Here is a 22182-nt window from a genome sequence, read left to right on the forward strand (position 1 = left end):
CTTTAAAAAAAAAAAAAAAAAAGGATTCCTGACTCCTAGTCCAAAATATCAAAGTAAAACAATCCATTCATTGTACTAACCCATAAGAATCAACAACCCATCAAGCACTGCTACACCATCATATTCCAATTAACTTTGAAATTGGAATTTCAAAGAGTGTTTTTGATGAGACTGTGTTATGATGACAGAATGCAGAAAATAATTTGTGTTCAGTTGCTATACCACCAAAATTTACTATCAACTGCCTGCAAGGTCCTGCACTGATCTCTAAAAAATGTCCATGTAGAAAAATTTTCCAGCCTATTACCAGACCCTGATTCTTTCTTCAGATTGAAACAGTAGTCATTACACCAAAAAAAAAAAAAAAAAAAAAAAAATACAACATATCCATTCCTCCAACATCCAGTATTTCTGCAAGAAAAGCATCACTGTAACTTTTGCCATCGGCAGTTTGTAAACTGCAGAGTACCCATAGAAACCATTCCAATGAAATTCAATGCATATGGTAATCAATCTAAAAGTCTCCCCTGTAAACTTCTAGACCACTTAAGAGTGAATTTGCTGTAGTTGTAGCAGCGATTTTGTTTGGCAACATGTTTAACCATTTTATCAAAATACATGGTTGGCCATGTTGAGATTCCACATTTCCTTTTGCCTTCTTTTTTTGGGTTCTGTTCCATAAAACATTTCACTTGAAACTGAAAGAAATGCATTCTACAGCTGAATTCATACCCATATACAACAATGCCCTCTACATCATAAGCACAATCAACATTTTATATATGTGATATGGTGTTCAAACATTTTCGAAAACAGTGTGTGTGTGTGTGTGTGTGTGTGTGTGTGTGTGTGTGTGTGTGTGTGTGTGTGTGTGTGTACTATATAAAAATATATACACTATGTTATGAATAATAGAATTAAGTAGTGAATAGTGAAAACAATTATACAGAGGGTTTTAATTAAATTGAATAATATAAAGTACATATTAAAGTTCTATGGATGGAAAATCTCAGAGATGAATGTCAGACTGAAAAAGAATGACATGCAAAAAGTTGCATAACTACAACATCACCAAAAACAAAACATTCCCACTTGTTACTGTGTGGTGCCAATCTGTCACTATATTCTCAAATTCATTGACGAGGGTCCTATGTAATTTAAAACTACATAGTCATTATAGGACTATGTAATTCTCAATTATATAGTCCTATAATTTAACAGATATTTATTTAAAGTATACCCAGTAAAATAAAATAAAATATTTCCAGAAGCTTTCGGAACTCGTGTCCCTTTCTCAACTGACAGAATTTTTAAATACATTACAAGCAAACTGTGGCACGTTACTCATTCGTCATTGTTGTAGCACGGACGTGTGCTGCCTTGCGCCAGTGATCATCCATCAATAAAACGGTTGTCTCCAGGATTGGATGTATACGCATGCCTTTCTGGCGATTTAATGCCTTAGGGTTGTTCATTATGTTTAGTGACTCTAGCCATAGGCGGTGGCGAAAGTGTCGCGCGTGGTCCACTATCTCAAAGTCGCGCTTGGGGTCAAGATCGTGGTTGGTAGCCCAAAAATGTTCTGCAAGCGCGGACTGGTCAGTTTCGGCAAGCCGGATTGCTCTGTCGTGTTCCGTGAGGCGATCCTGGAGACGTCTCGATGTCTCACCTACGTAGCAACTGTTACAGGCCCTACAGGTGATACGGTACACTACATTGCTGCGTAAGACAGGTGTGACAGGGGTCTTCACACTGGAGACAAGTGAACGTAGGTTCCTACCTGGTAATTGTACACATTTTATGTTGTAACTTCTCAGGATCTTCGAGATACGTCCTGACACTCCTGGATAGTACGGAATGTAGGCGGATGATATGCCGACTTGCTTCGGAGGTCTTGGGTTGGAAGTAAGCTCTTGTGCCTGTAACAAGCATCTGTTTAGTACATGGGATGGATAACCGCATCTGGTTAAGTCCGCCTTCACACGGGAGATCTCGTTACGTCTAATTGTGTCGGTGCTGGAATGGCTCCAGGCCCTGGAGAACAGGGTGCGGGCAGTGCTATTGAGATGGCTTGGAGCGTGGCCGGACCCGTAGTTGGTGAATTGACCGCACCACATGGGTTTGCGGTATACTGAGGTCTCTAGATGTGGGCCTACGCGATGCACTAGCACGTCCAGAAACGGGAGTGAACCGTCCACCTCTGATTCTACGGTAAACTTGATGAAATTGGATAGAGAGTTGAGGTATTCTAGTAGTACCGTTTCAGAACCACGTGGTATTATGGTAAAAATATCGTCGACATATCTACACCACGTTGTAATAGGTGTAGGTGGGTTCTGGTGTATCTGCTTCTCCAGATCTTCCATGGCGATGTTAGCTACTACGGAACTGACAGGGGCACCCATAGCAGTGCCATGTACTTGTTTGTAGAGTGAGTCTTCAAAGGTGAAGATGCTGCTAGAGAGGCATAGGTTGAGGGCGGTACAGATGTCATCAGTGGATAGTGACGTCCTGGATTGGAGGCTTAAGTCGCTCTCAAGGAGCCTTCTGGCGCAGTGCACGGCCTGTTGGACGGGAATCGAGGTGAATAAAGAAACCACGTCAAATGATGCCATGACAGAGTTATCAGGGATTGAAATGTCCTTAATGGTGTTAATGAATTCACTGCTGTTTTTAACGGTGTGAGATGTATTACCTATAAGAGGCGAGAGGAGGCTCGCGATGTGTTTGGACAGTTCATACGTTGGGGCACTGCAGCAAGACACTATAGGTCTGAGAGGAATACCCGGTTTATGGATCTTTGGTAATCCGTAGAATTGTGGTAGTTGACAGCCAGTACCACGCAGAAGATGGTGAGTCGCGGTCGGGATCTTCTTATCTTTAAGCCATGCGTGGACAAGTTTATTAACATTTGCTTCCAGACGTTTCAAGACTTTAACGGGAGGATCAGGTAGAGGTTCATATACGTTAGGATCGAGTAATAGGGCCAAGGCTTTCTCTCGGTAGGCAGATCGGTCCAGCACAACAGTCCGGCGCCCTTTATCCGCAGGAAGTACAACGATGGAGTTGTCTTTTCTTATAGATGACAGGGCGGCACGTTGGCGGTGGTTGAGGTTTGAGCACGTTTTTCGAGTGTTGCGGAGGACTGCGGCAGTCTTGAATCGGATCTCGTTGGCAGTTTCTTCGGGAAGGTTGGTAATACTGGCTTCTATGCCCATAGCGAGCTGTGTGATGGGAGGTTTCGATGGTATAACGGCGAATTTCATACCGTTTGATAAAACACTCAGCTGCTCGTTGGACAGTTGTTTGTTACTTAGATTCAAGACGAAAGAAGTCGTGTCGTCTGAACGAGTGTTCGTCTTTAAGGAGTTAGTTTCTATGCTCAAGTTTATGAACTTGCGCTGTTGGCGTAAACGGTAGGTATCCGAGGTCTGACTAGCCCGATGGCAGATGGTATGTATAAGGTTTGTAAATACAATAGGCGAGACCTTACCTTGTATATGTTGTAACAGTCTGGACTTGTTGTAGTCAGCGTTCCTGATTTCATGGTGGAGATGGGATATCCATAAATTTAACGTGCGCAGGCTGAAGTTAAAGCAGGCACGATCCATATGAGAGTTGTGGAACGGGGCTTTGTATCGGAACCCTTTAGGTATAATTCGATTGCTTTTGCATCTGTGGGCGAAGCGTAAATGTTGCCTGTAGCGAGCTATTGAGAGGAAGCATTTTTGCAACTGTGCACAATCGTTGTAGGTATTATGGCCATAAAGTGATCGAATAGTGACAAATGGGCCTGGAGTACTGGGGTCCACATCTAGAGACCTCAGTATACCGCAAACCCATGTGGTGCGGTCAATTCACCAACTACGGGTCCGGCCACGCTCCAAGCCATCTCAATAGCACTGCCCGCACCCTGTTCTCCAGGGCCTGGAGCCATTCCAGCACCGACACAATTAGACGTAACGAGATCTCCCGTGTGAAGGCGGACTTAACCAGATGCGGTTATCCATCCCATGTACTAAACAGATGCTTGTTACAGGCACAAGAGCTTACTTCCAACCCAAGACCTCCGAAGCAAGTCGGCATATCATCCGCCTACATTCCGTACTATCCAGGAGTGTCAGGACGTATCTCGAAGATCCTGAGAAGTTACAACATAAAATGTGTACAATTACCAGGTAGGAACCTACGTTCACTTGTCTCCAGTGTGAAGACCCCTGTCACACCTGTCTTACGCAGCAATGTAGTGTACCGTATCACCTGTAGGGCCTGTAACAGTTGCTACGTAGGTGAGACATCGAGACGTCTCCAGGATCGCCTCACGGAACACGACAGAGCAATCCGGCTTGCCGAAACTGACCAGTCCGCGCTTGCAGAACATTTTTGGGCTACCAACCACGATCTTGACCCCAAGCGCGACTTTGAGATAGTGGACCACGCGCGACACTTTCGCCACCGCCTATGGCTAGAGTCACTAAACATAATGAACAACCCTAAGGCATTAAATCGCCAGAAAGGCATGCGTATACATCCAATCCTGGAGACAACCGTTTTATTGATGGATGATCACTGGCGCAAGGCAGCACACGTCCGTGCTACAACAATGACGAATGAGTAACGTGCCACAGTTTGCTTGTAATGTATTTAAAAATTCTGTCAGTTGAGAAAGGGACACGAGTTCCGAAAGCTTCTGGAAATATTTTATTTTATTTTATTTTACTGGGTATACTTTAAATAAATATCTGTTAAACTATGGACCCCAGTACTCCAGGCCCATTTGTCACTATTCGATCACTTTATGGCCATAATACCTACAACGATTGTGCACAGTTGCAAAAATGCTTCCTCTCAATAGCTCGCTACAGGCAACATTTACGCTTCGCCCACAGATGCAAAAGCAATCGAATTATACCTAAAGGGTTCCGATACAAAGCCCCGTTCCACAACTCTCATATGGATCGTGCCTGCTTTAACTTCAGCCTGCGCACGTTAAATTTATGGATATCCCATCTCCACCATGAAATCAGGAACGCTGACTACAACAAGTCCAGACTGTTACAACATATACAAGGTAAGGTCTCGCCTATTGTATTTACAAACCTTATACATACCATCTGCCATCGGGCTAGTCAGACCTCGGATACCTACCGTTTACGCCAACAGCGCAAGTTCATAAACTTGAGCATAGAAACTAACTCCTTAAAGACGAACACTCGTTCAGACGACACGACTTCTTTCGTCTTGAATCTAAGTAACAAACAACTGTCCAACGAGCAGCTGAGTGTTTTATCAAACGGTATGAAATTCGCCGTTATACCATCGAAACCTCCCATCACACAGCTCGCTATGGGCATAGAAGCCAGTATTACCAACCTTCCCGAAGAAACTGCCAACGAGATCCGATTCAAGACTGCCGCAGTCCTCCGCAACACTCGAAAAACGTGCTCAAACCTCAACCACCGCCAACGTGCCGCCCTGTCATCTATAAGAAAAGACAACTCCATCGTTGTACTTCCTGCGGATAAAGGGCGCCGGACTGTTGTGCTGGACCGATCTGCCTACCGAGAGAAAGCCTTGGCCCTATTACTCGATCCTAACGTATATGAACCTCTACCTGATCCTCCCGTTAAAGTCTTGAAACGTCTGGAAGCAAATGTTAATAAACTTGTCCACGCATGGCTTAAAGATAAGAAGATCCCGACCGCGACTCACCATCTTCTGCGTGGTACTGGCTGTCAACTACCACAATTCTACGGATTACCAAAGATCCATAAACCGGGTATTCCTCTCAGACCTATAGTGTCTTGCTGCAGTGCCCCAACGTATGAACTGTCCAAACACATCGCGAGCCTCCTCTCGCCTCTTATAGGTAATACATCTCACACCGTTAAAAACAGCAGTGAATTCATTAACACCATTAAGGACATTTCAATCCCTGATAACTCTGTCATGGCATCATTTGACGTGGTTTCTTTATTCACCTCGATTCCCGTCCAACAGGCCGTGCACTGCGCCAGAAGGCTCCTTGAGAGCGACTTAAGCCTCCAATCCAGGACGTCACTATCCACTGATGACATCTGTACCGCCCTCAACCTATGCCTCTCTAGCAGCATCTTCACCTTTGAAGACTCACTCTACAAACAAGTACATGGCACTGCTATGGGTGCCCCTGTCAGTTCCGTAGTAGCTAACATCGCCATGGAAGATCTGGAGAAGCAGATACACCAGAACCCACCTACACCTATTACAACGTGGTGTAGATATGTCGACGATATTTTTACCATAATACCACGTGGTTCTGAAACGGTACTACTAGAATACCTCAACTCTCTATCCAATTTCATCAAGTTTACCGTAGAATCAGAGGTGGACGGTTCGCTCCCGTTTCTGGACGTGCTAGTGCATCGCGTAGGCCCACATCTAGAGACCTCAGTATACCGCAAACCCATGTGGTGCGGTCAATTCACCAACTACGGGTCCGGCCACGCTCCAAGCCATCTCAATAGCACTGCCCGCACCCTGTTCTCCAGGGCCTGGAGCCATTCCAGCACCGACACAATTAGACGTAACGAGATCTCCCGTGTGAAGGCGGACTTAACCAGATGCGGTTATCCATCCCATGTACTAAACAGATGCTTGTTACAGGCACAAGAGCTTACTTCCAACCCAAGACCTCCGAAGCAAGTCGGCATATCATCCGCCTACATTCCGTACTATCCAGGAGTGTCAGGACGTATCTCGAAGATCCTGAGAAGTTACAACATAAAATGTGTACAATTACCAGGTAGGAACCTACGTTCACTTGTCTCCAGTGTGAAGACCCCTGTCACACCTGTCTTACGCAGCAATGTAGTGTACCGTATCACCTGTAGGGCCTGTAACAGTTGCTACGTAGGTGAGACATCGAGACGTCTCCAGGATCGCCTCACGGAACACGACAGAGCAATCCGGCTTGCCGAAACTGACCAGTCCGCGCTTGCAGAACATTTTTGGGCTACCAACCACGATCTTGACCCCAAGCGCGACTTTGAGATAGTGGACCACGCGCGACACTTTCGCCACCGCCTATGGCTAGAGTCACTAAACATAATGAACAACCCTAAGGCATTAAATCGCCAGAAAGGCATGCGTATACATCCAATCCTGGAGACAACCGTTTTATTGATGGATGATCACTGGCGCAAGGCAGCACACGTCCGTGCTACAACAATGACGAATGAGTAACGTGCCACAGTTTGCTTGTAATGTATTTAAAAATTCTGTCAGTTGAGAAAGGGACACGAGTTCCGAAAGCTTCTGGAAATATTTTATTTTATTTTATTTTACTGGGTATACTTTAAATAAATATCTGTTAAACTATGGACCCCAGTACTCCAGGCCCATTTGTCACTATTCGATCACTTTATGGCCATAATACCTACAACGATTGTGCACAGTTGCAAAAATGCTTCCTCTCAATAGCTCGCTACAGGCAACATTTACGCTTCGCCCACAGATGCAAAAGCAATCGAATTATACCTAAAGGGTTCCGATACAAAGCCCCGTTCCACAACTCTCATATGGATCGTGCCTGCTTTAACTTCAGCCTGCGCACGTTAAATTTATGGATATCCCATCTCCACCATGAAATCAGGAACGCTGACTACAACAAGTCCAGACTGTTACAACATATACAAGGTAAGGTCTCGCCTATTGTATTTACAAACCTTATACATACCATCTGCCATCGGGCTAGTCAGACCTCGGATACCTACCGTTTACGCCAACAGCGCAAGTTCATAAACTTGAGCATAGAAACTAACTCCTTAAAGACGAACACTCGTTCAGACGACACGACTTCTTTCGTCTTGAATCTAAGTAACAAACAACTGTCCAACGAGCAGCTGAGTGTTTTATCAAACGGTATGAAATTCGCCGTTATACCATCGAAACCTCCCATCACACAGCTCGCTATGGGCATAGAAGCCAGTATTACCAACCTTCCCGAAGAAACTGCCAACGAGATCCGATTCAAGACTGCCGCAGTCCTCCGCAACACTCGAAAAACGTGCTCAAACCTCAACCACCGCCAACGTGCCGCCCTGTCATCTATAAGAAAAGACAACTCCATCGTTGTACTTCCTGCGGATAAAGGGCGCCGGACTGTTGTGCTGGACCGATCTGCCTACCGAGAGAAAGCCTTGGCCCTATTACTCGATCCTAACGTATATGAACCTCTACCTGATCCTCCCGTTAAAGTCTTGAAACGTCTGGAAGCAAATGTTAATAAACTTGTCCACGCATGGCTTAAAGATAAGAAGATCCCGACCGCGACTCACCATCTTCTGCGTGGTACTGGCTGTCAACTACCACAATTCTACGGATTACCAAAGATCCATAAACCGGGTATTCCTCTCAGACCTATAGTGTCTTGCTGCAGTGCCCCAACGTATGAACTGTCCAAACACATCGCGAGCCTCCTCTCGCCTCTTATAGGTAATACATCTCACACCGTTAAAAACAGCAGTGAATTCATTAACACCATTAAGGACATTTCAATCCCTGATAACTCTGTCATGGCATCATTTGACGTGGTTTCTTTATTCACCTCGATTCCCGTCCAACAGGCCGTGCACTGCGCCAGAAGGCTCCTTGAGAGCGACTTAAGCCTCCAATCCAGGACGTCACTATCCACTGATGACATCTGTACCGCCCTCAACCTATGCCTCTCTAGCAGCATCTTCACCTTTGAAGACTCACTCTACAAACAAGTACATGGCACTGCTATGGGTGCCCCTGTCAGTTCCGTAGTAGCTAACATCGCCATGGAAGATCTGGAGAAGCAGATACACCAGAACCCACCTACACCTATTACAACGTGGTGTAGATATGTCGACGATATTTTTACCATAATACCACGTGGTTCTGAAACGGTACTACTAGAATACCTCAACTCTCTATCCAATTTCATCAAGTTTACCGTAGAATCAGAGGTGGACGGTTCGCTCCCGTTTCTGGACGTGCTAGTGCATCGCGTAGGCCCACATCTAGAGACCTCAGTATACCGCAAACCCATGTGGTGCGGTCAATTCACCAACTACGGGTCCGGCCACGCTCCAAGCCATCTCAATAGCACTGCCCGCACCCTGTTCTCCAGGGCCTGGAGCCATTCCAGCACCGACACAATTAGACGTAACGAGATCTCCCGTGTGAAGGCGGACTTAACCAGATGCGGTTATCCATCCCATGTACTAAACAGATGCTTGTTACAGGCACAAGAGCTTACTTCCAACCCAAGACCTCCGAAGCAAGTCGGCATATCATCCGCCTACATTCCGTACTATCCAGGAGTGTCAGGACGTATCTCGAAGATCCTGAGAAGTTACAACATAAAATGTGTACAATTACCAGGTAGGAACCTACGTTCACTTGTCTCCAGTGTGAAGACCCCTGTCACACCTGTCTTACGCAGCAATGTAGTGTACCGTATCACCTGTAGGGCCTGTAACAGTTGCTACGTAGGTGAGACATCGAGACGTCTCCAGGATCGCCTCACGGAACACGACAGAGCAATCCGGCTTGCCGAAACTGACCAGTCCGCGCTTGCAGAACATTTTTGGGCTACCAACCACGATCTTGACCCCAAGCGCGACTTTGAGATAGTGGACCACGCGCGACACTTTCGCCACCGCCTATGGCTAGAGTCACTAAACATAATGAACAACCCTAAGGCATTAAATCGCCAGAAAGGCATGCGTATACATCCAATCCTGGAGACAACCGTTTTATTGATGGATGATCACTGGCGCAAGGCAGCACACGTCCGTGCTACAACAATGACGAATGAGTAACGTGCCACAGTTTGCTTGTAATGTATTTAAAAATTCTGTCAGTTGAGAAAGGGACACGAGTTCCGAAAGCTTCTGGAAATATTTTATTTTATTTTATTTTACTGGGTATACTTTAAATAAATATCTGTTAAACTATGGACCCCAGTACTCCAGGCCCATTTGTCACTATAGTCCTATAATATTTGCCACAACTAATGTATGACACCAGTAACTCATCCATTCTTTTATTTCCAGCCTTCAAGCAAGGTTTTTTTTTAAAACAGCAGTTTTCACATAGGACAGAACACTACCACACATTTCTTGATTGGTGACATGGCTTCTTCGTGCCACCAGGGAAAAAAATGGCAGTGTATATAATTATGCAAATTATATACAGTGCTATTGAGCATTGGCTATTTTTACCTGTCAGAATATACAAAAAAACCCAGATTGGTTAGTTGGCTGAGTTGTTCTCACATGTTGTTCGAGCTGAAAACCCTGAAATAATGAGAGGACTAGCAATTCACATTGTGAGGGTTTTTTTTTTGGTTTTTTTTTTCCCCCTTTTAAATATCTTGTATTGCAAATTTCTGATTTCAACATGATCCTGCAGGTCCTAAAAGCAAGCTGTGGACCATCAGTTATCTGAAAGCTAGAGTTTGAGAATCCTAGTTCATCATATTCACATAGAGATGCATTACCATACAGCAATATTTAAGAATTAACAGTATTAACTATACTACCTTTCACTGTAAATTTAAAATTTTTAAACATACCCCTTTCGGTCATAGTCCATATTATCAAGCCATTTCTTCACTTCTTCACTGTCAGTTTTTATGTTATAATATTCTAATTTGTTTGCTATAGCAGAAGGTGTTACATTTTCCACAGCCATGTGTTCACTAGCACCAGTGACCTCTTTAAAGTACTTTCTAGTACGGGCAATCACTTCAGATAACTGCAACTATTGAAATAGAATGAAATATGTTTAGTTGTATACACTGCAACTTATGAAGGAGAAAAAGCCTCCCTTTACCAAGCAAAATGTGTATTTCAGTTATATTTTAAAAATCTTAATTTTACAAAATAAAAGTTTTAAAGCAGTGCATACAAGTAAATTAAGCAAAAAGAGAAACATTTATCCTTATAGTATATAGTAAAAAGTTTATCATGAATTTGAAGGGAATTTAACACAACTGTAACTCAGACATTAGAGGAGCTCATTTATATTTTATGTTTAAAAATCATGAAATAGATCAAACTCAAATTAAAACTTAATTGTACAATTCAATTACTATCACTACATCTCCTACTATTACTCTCTGGTACAACTTATGAAACAGCCATTAGTAATAAGGACAAAAACTTTATTTTAGAAACTGAGTAAATGTTCTTTTTTTAGGGAATGATTAATCTTTTACATAACGTAAACCCAGCAGCTGAAGATGAAAAATGCCTTAAAAAATAGTATTACATGTACTGTTTATTCTCCCTTATGAGAAAATTAAAACTAAACTTGGTAGCTGAAATTTAGGTTCTATATCTATTTTTACAAAATACTGTCCTAAACACTAACTAAAGATTTTGTAACTGTAAATAAAAAGACAGATAATAAAACTAAATAAATATATCCATTTTGTTAAGAGATGAGCTTCTGAATATCATGCATCTGAAACTGCAATAGGCTTTCGATAAAGAATAATGCTTCCTTTCAAAATTGTCCAAAATATAAAACACTGCTGATTAAGCATGGAAACTGAAATAAGAAAATTTAATTTAACATGGCTTCCATGGAGCAATTCCTCTCTTAGTTTCATATTTAAGAACAGTATTACCTTACAAAAGTAACAGTGTTCATCCCCTTTGTAATCTTCATAATTATATTACAACTACATAAAATTTGGCAATTCCCATATGAACCTGGTTGTTTAGTTAGTGTTCAGTGATAGAGTCAAAGTTAATTGGTTATTTTGGAGATTCTACTTACATATACTTACTTTCATCTTGTGCATCTGTTCAGGGATAAGAAGAGCCTGTCAGGTTGTGCATGCACACACATCACACATATGACTTATCCCATACACTTGCAAAATCTTTTATAAGAATGTTATTCAAGATGCAAATAGAAAGTAAATTACACATTTGGGAGGGGGGGGGGATTTCCCAAAGATGTTTACAAATAGCAAATCTCCAATATTTAAGGTAATCTACACTTGTACTCTGGATAATAATAATAACATATATATAGAGTATTTCAATTAAAAGACATAAAGGTCTGTCTCTTATTTTTAATTATTTGTCATCTGGACCTTTTTGGTTATATTTGCATAAAATTTCAAATCAAAATTGAACTAAACAAAATATTGCTGTTTAGGTTACAACTACATAAAATTTGGCAATTACCATATGAATCTAAGTTGAAATTCTGCTCAATCAACTATAATTTCCTTAAAATGGGAGAGTTCCCTGTCCTCAGTTTAATCTAGAAATGTCACTGATGTACTTCTAAAATGAACATAATCCAATTTTATTTGAACAAAAAATAAAATAACAGCAGTTGCAGAATGAGCAAGCATAACACAAACTGCCCTTGTACAGCCAACTATGTTCTCTAGCTCAATGTGTGTACTGAAGGGTGAGCATTATATACAACAGTTGTTTGTTTTTCCCTTCAACTAAAATCAGTTCACATTTGTTTGAAGCATACTGAAGATGATTTCAGCTAAACTGAGGATGGAGAACAACTTTTCCATTGAGGGAAAAAAAAAAAAGTAACTGATTGAGCAAAATTAAAATTTAGAAATCATAAAGCATAAATAGTAATATCAGTCCAATTTTTAACATCAAATTCAAAACATTTCACCTCAAATATGGCAAAAAATATCCAGCACACAAATAGCCTAAATCTAAAAATAAGCAAGATAGACCACAGTGCCGTTTAACTGAATCACCCTGCATATATATCAATATCAAATTAACCATCCAGGCAAACCCAGTTCCTGGTGGAATGGTAGTTTCTCCACTGAAATTATCTGATACTAAAAAACTAACTCAAACTGATTAACTACCAATTACTGATGTGAGTAGATCACAAGCATAACTATAAGCTTTAAATTTTCTTATTACCCAATTGGCTAATGCTGTTTGCTAAATCTCTCAAAAGTTTACTATAGACTATTAGTTTTCAGTTCTCATTCAGTTATTTTACCACATATTAATCACTAATCAATTAAACTTGCCAAGTAATTTGTATACAAATGTAGTACTAATCAATATATTTCATAAGTAGGAATGTCCAGTACAATAGGTTGCTATAGCAGGGGTGCATCCAGGATGGGGTCTTCCAGACAAAAAAAATAATTGCATCTGGAATTGTCTCTTGGGGGAGACAAAATTTAAACAAAAAATAAAATAAAATAAATAACTGATAACTTGTTCTATGTCGAAGAAGTGGCCCTGATCCTCAATCATCCCTCCCCATCCAAAGAAAAATCCTGGGTGGATTAGGATTTTTCACATTTGCCATCGAGTCTACCTACTTGGCTGATATTCATTCTCTTGTCCTAGTATTAATCATGCAATGGTGGCACCCCAGTTGTAAAAAAAAAGTTTATAGGGTTTTTTTTTTTTTTTTTTTAATTCTGCTTGGAGTAATACAAATATTTCATCTTTTTTTAATTGATTGCAAAATTTTGTATTTTTAGGTTTCAATAAAAATATTACATATTTAATGATGCTTTTTTAGGAAAATGAAGTTCTCAGTCATTAACAGCTAAAGCTCTATGTACCATTCATGTATGATCATTATAGCAAATTAAAACAAAAATAAGTTTACTTTATTGGTTGGATATTGTTCCCACAACTATAACTGAACTTTCATGTAAGACAGTTCAGTTCTATGCATCCACGATGTTCACAACAACCAGAGTGATGATTCAGCAATCTCAAGTTCCATTCACAGCAACTCAGGCTATCCTGCTGGCTGATATATAGGGTATATGATGATAAATAACAGACTTGCAGTGATATAAATTTTTCCATTATAAAAGGCACAATGACGGTTCATACACTTATCTTTACATACTATTTTCTAAGTTTTTGCCTCACTTTCTAATAAAGTTATGCATTACACTGGTATGAGCAAGATATACCTTGAAAATTTATAGAGTATATGCTGAAATTCTGAAGTCCGCTTTAATTTTTCTTTATTCAGTGTTCTGCCAAAAGAAACAGCTCTCATTAAAATTCTGTCAATCTGCTTCGAGTTTTATTTGCAAGTGGGCAGTTTAGTGAGGCCCTTTATTTCCAAGGGCCTCAACTAAAGAGATTAATATTACACAAATTCTTATTTTGTCTTTGTTTAAATATTTAATTTTACAATTTAATTTAAATTTAATTTAAAAAAAATTCACCATAATGTTAAAAAAAAAAAAACAAAAAAACAAAAAACACATTTACTGAAAATGTATTGGGGGGCTTCCTTTGAACAGCAGGGTCTCTTTTGGATCCTAATTCCAAAAAAGTATAAAATCCTTCTGAGGGCCTCCATTTAGATTTTTGTGGGAGATACAAAAATCAGTTATACCCCTGCCTACAAGAAAGCCTGTATTCTATACGTGTTTAAATCCAATGCTGGATCAATGGATCTGCCGAACTCAGGATTTCTTAGAATCCCCATGAAGCACAGCTCTGGGATCATTGATAATTATCAAGGGGCCCCTCCCTCAATCTTCTGGAAATGCATTTAAACCTATACATGAAAATGAATGCTACAGACATATTTAAGTAATAAATGAATTAGTAATTGCTTTTATATAATTTGACAAGACCTGCTTCCCTTAACTCTGTACCAGAGTGGGCGTTAAGTGATCCCAAGGACTGATTCTCAGGAGGAGAAAATTACTAGAAGGAATGTTCAAAACTGTGGGTAAAATTTATTTATTTTACCTTAAAGAACCATGCTTTTTTGACAATTCCTACTAATAATTGGTCCACTTCTTTAACCTTTACTGATCACATTGGTTTATCAGAAATATTTTGTGCCTGGTAAAGGGTTAACCACAAAGTTTGATGCATTTGGAAAATAAATTAAAAAGGACACTGTGAAGAGCAGTAAAAAAAAAAAAAATTCAATTTTAAAAATAAACATTTTTAATATTTTTTTAAATTATAAGTATTGACATATTATACAAAAATCACTATTTTTATGCAAATTATCATGGGTGCATTTTTGTATACAAGTATTATTTTAGGTTTTCAATTAAAAAAATTACATTACATTTACAGTAAATTAAATAAAATACTGGAAATAGATATGTTTGAAGTGATCAACTTTTATTTTCTGTGGGATTTTCTTTCCATTTCTATGTCCATATATATCTTACTACAAAATCCCACTGTGTGTGGGTTTTCCAACCAAAGGAGGCCCTTCTGCTCAAAGGAAAGCCTAAAATACTCTGAGAGAGGGCCATAAACCCAAAGTTCTTATCTTTGCATAAAAAGCCAAATTCATTTCCCCACATTTTGCAATTTTCAACACAGGATTTTTCCCCACTCATTTGTCCCCATCATGGGGGGGACAAGTGCACCACACCCACTCTTCCCCCACATATAGTCCTGATCACAATCACCAGAGAATTCTTGGACATCAAGAACCTTAAAGTGGTAAACTGATAACCTCATTTGAGGTTAGCCTAATTTTATACTAAAGTAAAACTAGCTCCCTTGAAGGTGGGGTGGAATCAAAAGAATACCAGATTTCCAACTGTATGTTAAGGTACAGAGAGGAAAGTTGTGCCTCAGAATCCACATATTTTTGATTAATCTAGACTGATGTGACTTATGAGCTGCAATGCCACAAGACACTTAATTGCCAATCATAGCATCAAACAAGGAGCATTCATTCCTTTTTGAAAAAGAAACATGCTGATTTATTAGGGTTAATATAGAGCAGAAAAGATCAATAAGTTTAGCAACAGAAAAGAATATGGTATTCACAGCAATTTTATTATGGATTACTTTACCTTTAGAGAGACAGATAATAAAAGTAGTGAAGTGCCTTTATTCTTTTTTATGACCGGTAACATAACTAATTTTAAAATACACTGAGTGATCACTGAATTATGACCACCTACTTAATACTTTGTAGGTCCTCCTTTTGCCCTCAGTACAGCAGCTATCCGATGTGGCATTGATTCAACAAGATATTGGAAGTGTTCGGGAGGTATGGCCAACCAAGTTGTGTGTAATGCGGTCAGAAATGCAAGTATGGAGGTGATTGGTGTATCCAGACACCTGATATGACTTTCCATAGTGTCCCACAAGTGCTCTATGGGATTGATATCGGCAGAGTTCGGAGGCCAATCGATATGCTGGAAGTCGGAACTGTGTTCCTCAAACCTTTCCTGCACAAGTGCCCGATGGCTCGGCGCATCATCTTTGAAGACACCATCGCAATTAGGGAAAAGGTGTAACATAGCGGGGTGTACACAGTCAGCAAGCAGTTGACGATAGCGGAGACCACTGATACCTTGTTCTACATGCACCAGGGGTTTCCTGCCAGTGAAACATGCCCCACACCATACACCCTCCTCTAAGAGCCTGCATTTTTGATACCATGCATGAAGGATCAAGAGCCTCATGTTGTTGACGCCAAATCCATACATGACCATCCATGGTGTGGAGTAAATAATGTGACTCATCTGACCAGCACACTAATAATTCTTCTGGTCTTCTAACGTCCAACTTGCATGCTCTTTGCTTCAGGCGAGTCTTTTACGCCGATGAACCTTGGTTAGGAGAGGATGCTGTAGGGGTCATCTGCTGGCACAGCCCATACGCGCAACGCATGGTCATGTCAGATATTGTTCTGGGTTGACCCATATTGTATTGGGTAGTCAACTCTACAACAGTGCTGTGCCTGTACCAGTCGTTGTACCCAGTGCTCACCTTTAACATCAACCTTACACTGACCTTTCCAGTTTTGCCGTTAGGTCATTGTTTGACCATTTTGATGCCAGTACCAGTAAACTAACTACAGCAGCTCTTGAATACCCCACCAGTTCAGCCATTTGGGAAATCGAGGCACCAGCTCAGAACACCCACAATCTGTCCTTTATCAAAGTCTGATAAATCCTTACTTTTACTCATCACACTCAGAATTTTACTACCTACTGAACCACTGACATCTTATCTATGCTACGTAGGTCAACTAACTGCGCATTCGTGTACCTCACATGGTCAATGGGTGGCATTCAGTTTTCATAGGGGTGGTCATAATTTAGTGATCAAGGAGTATATGTTGTACAATAAGCACCACTGAAGTTTCTGTTCTTATACTGTAACTTATTCATGCCATGAAAAAGTGTTTAATGTTCTAAATCCTGTTTGCATGCAACTCAAACCCGGGATAATAAATTTTGTTTTTGTTGAAACTCAGCTTACAAACACAGTGATGATAACAAGGAGATCAGTATTAAGAACAAGAATAGATAAGTTAATATTATCATTCAGTTCTTTTTAATGTCTTAAAATACTGTACATTAAGAGAGGTGACTCTAAGCAAGGTCTCCCTGTATTATACTACTATTCATACTTATGGCTGAGTGAACTGTAACTGTATCACATTCATTACATTGAAAACACATCTACGAAACATTAATATAGTGCTATTTATTACTGACAAAATTAGGGAAAAAAAAAATAATAATAAAGAGTGTAAATAATAGCAGTTTGACAAATGATTATGGAGCAGAGAATTTTGGTCCCATTGTGGTGTTAAAAACAGATGAGTAACAATATCGGTTTATTGTAGTTGATTTTTCATTTATTCCCATTAGTTCAATATTGGAAGATTAAAATTGCTTAGTAAAATAAATTAAAGCTTTGAAAATGAGCCATAAGCAATACCAGGAAAAAAGTCACAAAACAAGCACAAGTATAATTTTTATCCTTCTCCTTGGCAGAGAAAGTGAAATTAGCAATTCTTGATATTTTAGTGCTGTGAAATTTACCTCAAGGGATAGGGAGATATGACTTTGCCAACAAGTCATATTCGATAAATGAGACTTTGATCCTTTTGTTAGTAACAGAAAAGCAAGATATTCATCAAAAATTAATATAAATCTCATGAAACATTCAATATTGGATGTTTCATTGAAATACTTCCCTGACAGGTTAAATATCTTTTAAATTTCTGAAGACATAACAGCCATGGCATTTTGGATTATATAAAATGAGCTGATTAAAAATGTTTTCAACAAAGAACACATTTAAATGTTAGTAGCCAGCATAAAAAAGAAATGCAAATTAATTCAATGCAAAATTGCTCATTACAAGTATATAAAAGAATATAAACTAGTTATACCTACAAGTAGCTGTGGTCTTCCTAATGCAGTCATTTTAATAGCAGCAAACCCTGTTGATTTAGTAGCTCCTTTAATAAAGGGGAGGAAAGAAACCGCTTGTTAACTAAGAGTTATCACTGTGAACTAAATGTCAAATCTCATTTTATTTCAAAGGGCTTGAAATAGAATGTTTCAGAATAGTTGAAATAGAAGAGTTAAAGTTAGAGAATACTTCTGTGTGTGACAGAACTAATACTAAATACAATTTTTTTTTGTTGCCTCATCATCATACTGGCACTAGAGAGGTTTCAAGGATATAAATTTATTTTGTTATTCCAACTGGAAGCAAGTTATAAACGGATGATCACTATTTTTTTTTTAAACAAAAAAGAACTAAGAACTTTTAAAAGAAAAAAAGAACATAACGCATTGCAATATCTTCAATACATCTTAAACGAATACAATCTGAAGTGTAGTTTTAGGAAATGCACTGACCCATCTACAAAATACACACATGGGAGGGAAGAAAAAAGGTTCACAAGAAATGCAACTATATTTATTAATCTAATCTAGCAAATTACACCTATTAAAATAACTCACAAGAAACTTAACTTTAGTGTAATTATATTCATATTTCAACAAAAAAGACAAGCAGAATATTAAAATTGTTTTAGGGCTTAAAATATGTGGAAACAAACTACACTATCTAAAATACAGCCATAATTCCATAGTTCAATTATATTTGAGTTTAAAGTATTATTTCCAATTGGCTTACTTGTATATCAAACAAGTTTTTGTTTCAGAAATTGTCATTAAGAAATGAAATAATCTGTTGGTGCAAAGAAAGAGATTTACAAAAAACTTTTTATGGATAATCCCTACAACAGGCCTTGCAGGTTGTTAGTTAAAAAACCCTATATATTATTCAAGCCATCCACAAAAGAATGTAGCTATTTCACTTTTAGTTACACCTGGCACTTACTAGGCAAGATGCTGAATTTTAGATATAACAACAATATTAAGTTACACTGATTGACAATTAAATAAATTTATCTTATACTGTTAAGGAATAAAATATAAAAGTACGCTTACCCAAACAGCTACACCATGAAAGAATACATAATTAATACCACAGATACAAAAGAACATTAACTCACCTTTTATTATTACATAATTTAAAAATCAATTTACATTGTCTCATCCTGTATGCAAATACTAGCAATTCTTTTAGAAGAGTGTTTCCTGTACTCTGCAAAGTGTCTGAATATTTAATTGCCAAGTTAACTTCAATGAGAACTAACATCAGTGTTAGTACTGTGTGCAGTACTGATTTGATCCACTTTCTGAAATTTTTAGATTGTTTCGATAATCTAAAATGGTACATCTGGTGGATGGAACTTTTGCTAACTTACTTTGTTACCACAATTATGACTATCATGACACATGTTATGTTCAATCTTCTATATGTCTGTACTAGCAAAAATAGAAAACACAGTGGACTTGCTTTTGTATTATCTGCTAAAAGCACAGTAACAGCTTTGTTATTTTCACAGAAATACTAAAGTAAAGTAACATGTTTCAACTAATTTCACTCTAAGTTATAACCCAAACCAAAAAAAAAAAAAAAAAATCTTCATTTTCAGAAACAAGTATACAGAATACATAAAAAATAACTAAATAAATAAAAAAAAGTACTAAAATTAAAATCAGGTCAGTACAGTGCAAAAACAGCGGTTCAGTTATAAATGAAAAAGTCTGTAACCATCATAGAATAATGGCATTTTAAGCACACTTGCTATGAGATTCACAAGAATTTCTTTAAGTTCATGACCACTATATCAGTAGTTTATATTTTATATTATTATTATTTTTTTTAGTTTATTTTATTACACATAGTGACCAGAATTTAAGGTGGCCTTGTTCTGAAATATACAGAATGATCTATCACAAAAGATTCATATTCAAAATGTGGACTTTACAGCTAATGAAGAGAATTAGCCAAGAAAAGGGAGGGGAATTTATCAAGTTTATCACAGTGAAAAGTTATATCAGAATAATGCAGTTTCACAAATAATAGATGTTTTGAACTTTACTATTAAATAAAAAGTTCAAAACATCACAGTAGTAAACTACAGGGGAGTGCACAAAATACTGACACATTTATATCATCAATTAAAATTGAAATATTAGTTGAATTTCATTTAACAGTTCAAGTTAGCAGTAGTTCCTGCACAATTAACAAGAGAACAGCAATAAGTTACATCATTTTACAGGTCTGTGAATCAGGTGTGTTCCTGTTAGTAAGCAAAATGACAGAAGTCATGCCTTCAATTGAGTAGAAGGCTAAATTGTGCTAAATTGTTAGCAGACACTAACAATGGTCTCCATCAGGATCACATAGATAAAACTGCTTCCAATGCATGGCTCACGAGTGGGACACTCTTCCCAGAGACTGAAGGATTCATGCTCACCATCCAAGACCAGGTAATCAACAACAGGAACTATAGAAAATACATTGCCAAGGAGCCCAGAGTGTTAGATGACACATGTCGACGATGCCACCTGGCCTTAGGAACGATCCAACACATCACCGCGGGATGCAAGGTGATCACCCAGACTGAGTACACTCATAGACATGACCAGGTAGCCAGGATAATACATCAGAAGCTATCAAAGAAATACCAGTTGTTCGAAGAAAGTGTACCGTACTACAAGTACGAACCCCAGGCAGTACTAGAGACCCCAACCCACAAGCTGCACTGGGACTGCACCATAATAACGGACCATAACCCTTGTGGGCAAGAAGGAAAAGGGTACCTATCTGATTGACAAAACGGTACCCAACACTGGTAACCTGCAGAAAACCCATGGAGAAAAAATCAGGAAGTACACGAACTTAAGACAAGAGATCAAAGAGATGTTGCATATGCAACAAGTAACGACCATCCCGATCATCGTGTCAACCACAGGTATGGTGCCAAAGACCCTACATAACAGCCTAGCAGCAATATATCTCCCAGCGAACCTACAAGGAACCCCAAAAAGTCGCAATCCTGAACACTTATAGGTTGTCAGAGAGTTCCTCGACCAACAGTAACATCAGACATAACAATAACCACCCTGTGTACTTGATAGCAATACCCGTCACGAGGTGGAACCCCCAATCAGGGAGAAATAATAATAATAATAATATTCAAGTATAACTTTCTAACATGTGCTGCCTGTTCAATTTTGGAAACATCTTCATTGATCTTCTTGTGCCAATAATACTTCAGTACTGTTGTTTTTCTGTTGTTTAAAATTTTAATTTTAAACAACAGAAATTCAAATCTGTTGTTTAAAAATTTCATGCTGTAGCACTTAATTGGTGTATTTGAGATCTGATTTGTTGATTATCCTGTAATCCATCACATGCATTGCCATTGTTCTTGTATAAAATGGTTTATTCAGAAATGCTTGCTCTCTTAAGTATATGGGCATTTTTCTGTGCCAACTGTAATACCACGAGTACCATGCTTATATGACAATTTGTTCTACGTATCCTTGCATTATTGTAGAGTATGTTCTAAGTATCCTTGCATTATGGTCATCAGTTCATTAAAAATATGCTTTTTCAGTTTATTTTATTATTTTTTTTTAAGTTTTTTTACCTATATTTTTGTTATCAATACAGATGTTATTAGAAAACATATCACCTAAATCCCATTTACGAGGATAATAGAATTATAACTGCTTCATAAAAAGGCCACATATTACAATTAATCTTTAGATTTCATATTATAAAATTTAAGTTCCACTGATATTATCTCAGGGAAAGAGTGCAAAAAAAGATGTTTTTGCTTCTATGATAAGTCATTTAACTTATTTTGTTTTGATAACTGATTTGCTTAATTTCTAACAGAATAAAAGTTATTCTACTCTACACAAAGGTAAATCATTGGTTAGATTAATTTTAAGCTTTAAATATTAGGATGGATGACAATGAATAGAACAAATTAAAAAAAAACAAAAAAAAAAAAAAAAAAAAA

General features: G+C 38.7%; 1 protein-coding gene across 1 annotated transcript in view; it reads right to left on the reverse strand.

Moving 5' to 3' along the window:
• LOC150086025 (proline dehydrogenase 1, mitochondrial-like) overlaps nt 1–22182 on the reverse strand; it is a 116989-nt gene that overhangs the window by 45067 nt on the left and 49740 nt on the right. The window contains exons 5-6 of the mRNA XM_090373654.1: nt 18179–18243; nt 10586–10773 (exon numbers count right to left, since the gene is read on the reverse strand). Of these exons, the coding sequence (XP_090229780.1) occupies nt 10586–10773; nt 18179–18243 (253 nt within the window). The remainder of the gene's footprint in view (nt 1–10585; nt 10774–18178; nt 18244–22182) is intronic.

This window comes from Mastigoproctus giganteus, chromosome 5 (assembly GCF_048544385.1).
Source record: "Mastigoproctus giganteus isolate SK-2022 chromosome 5, ASM4854438v1, whole genome shotgun sequence".
NCBI lineage: Eukaryota > Metazoa > Arthropoda > Arachnida > Uropygi > Thelyphonidae > Mastigoproctus > Mastigoproctus giganteus.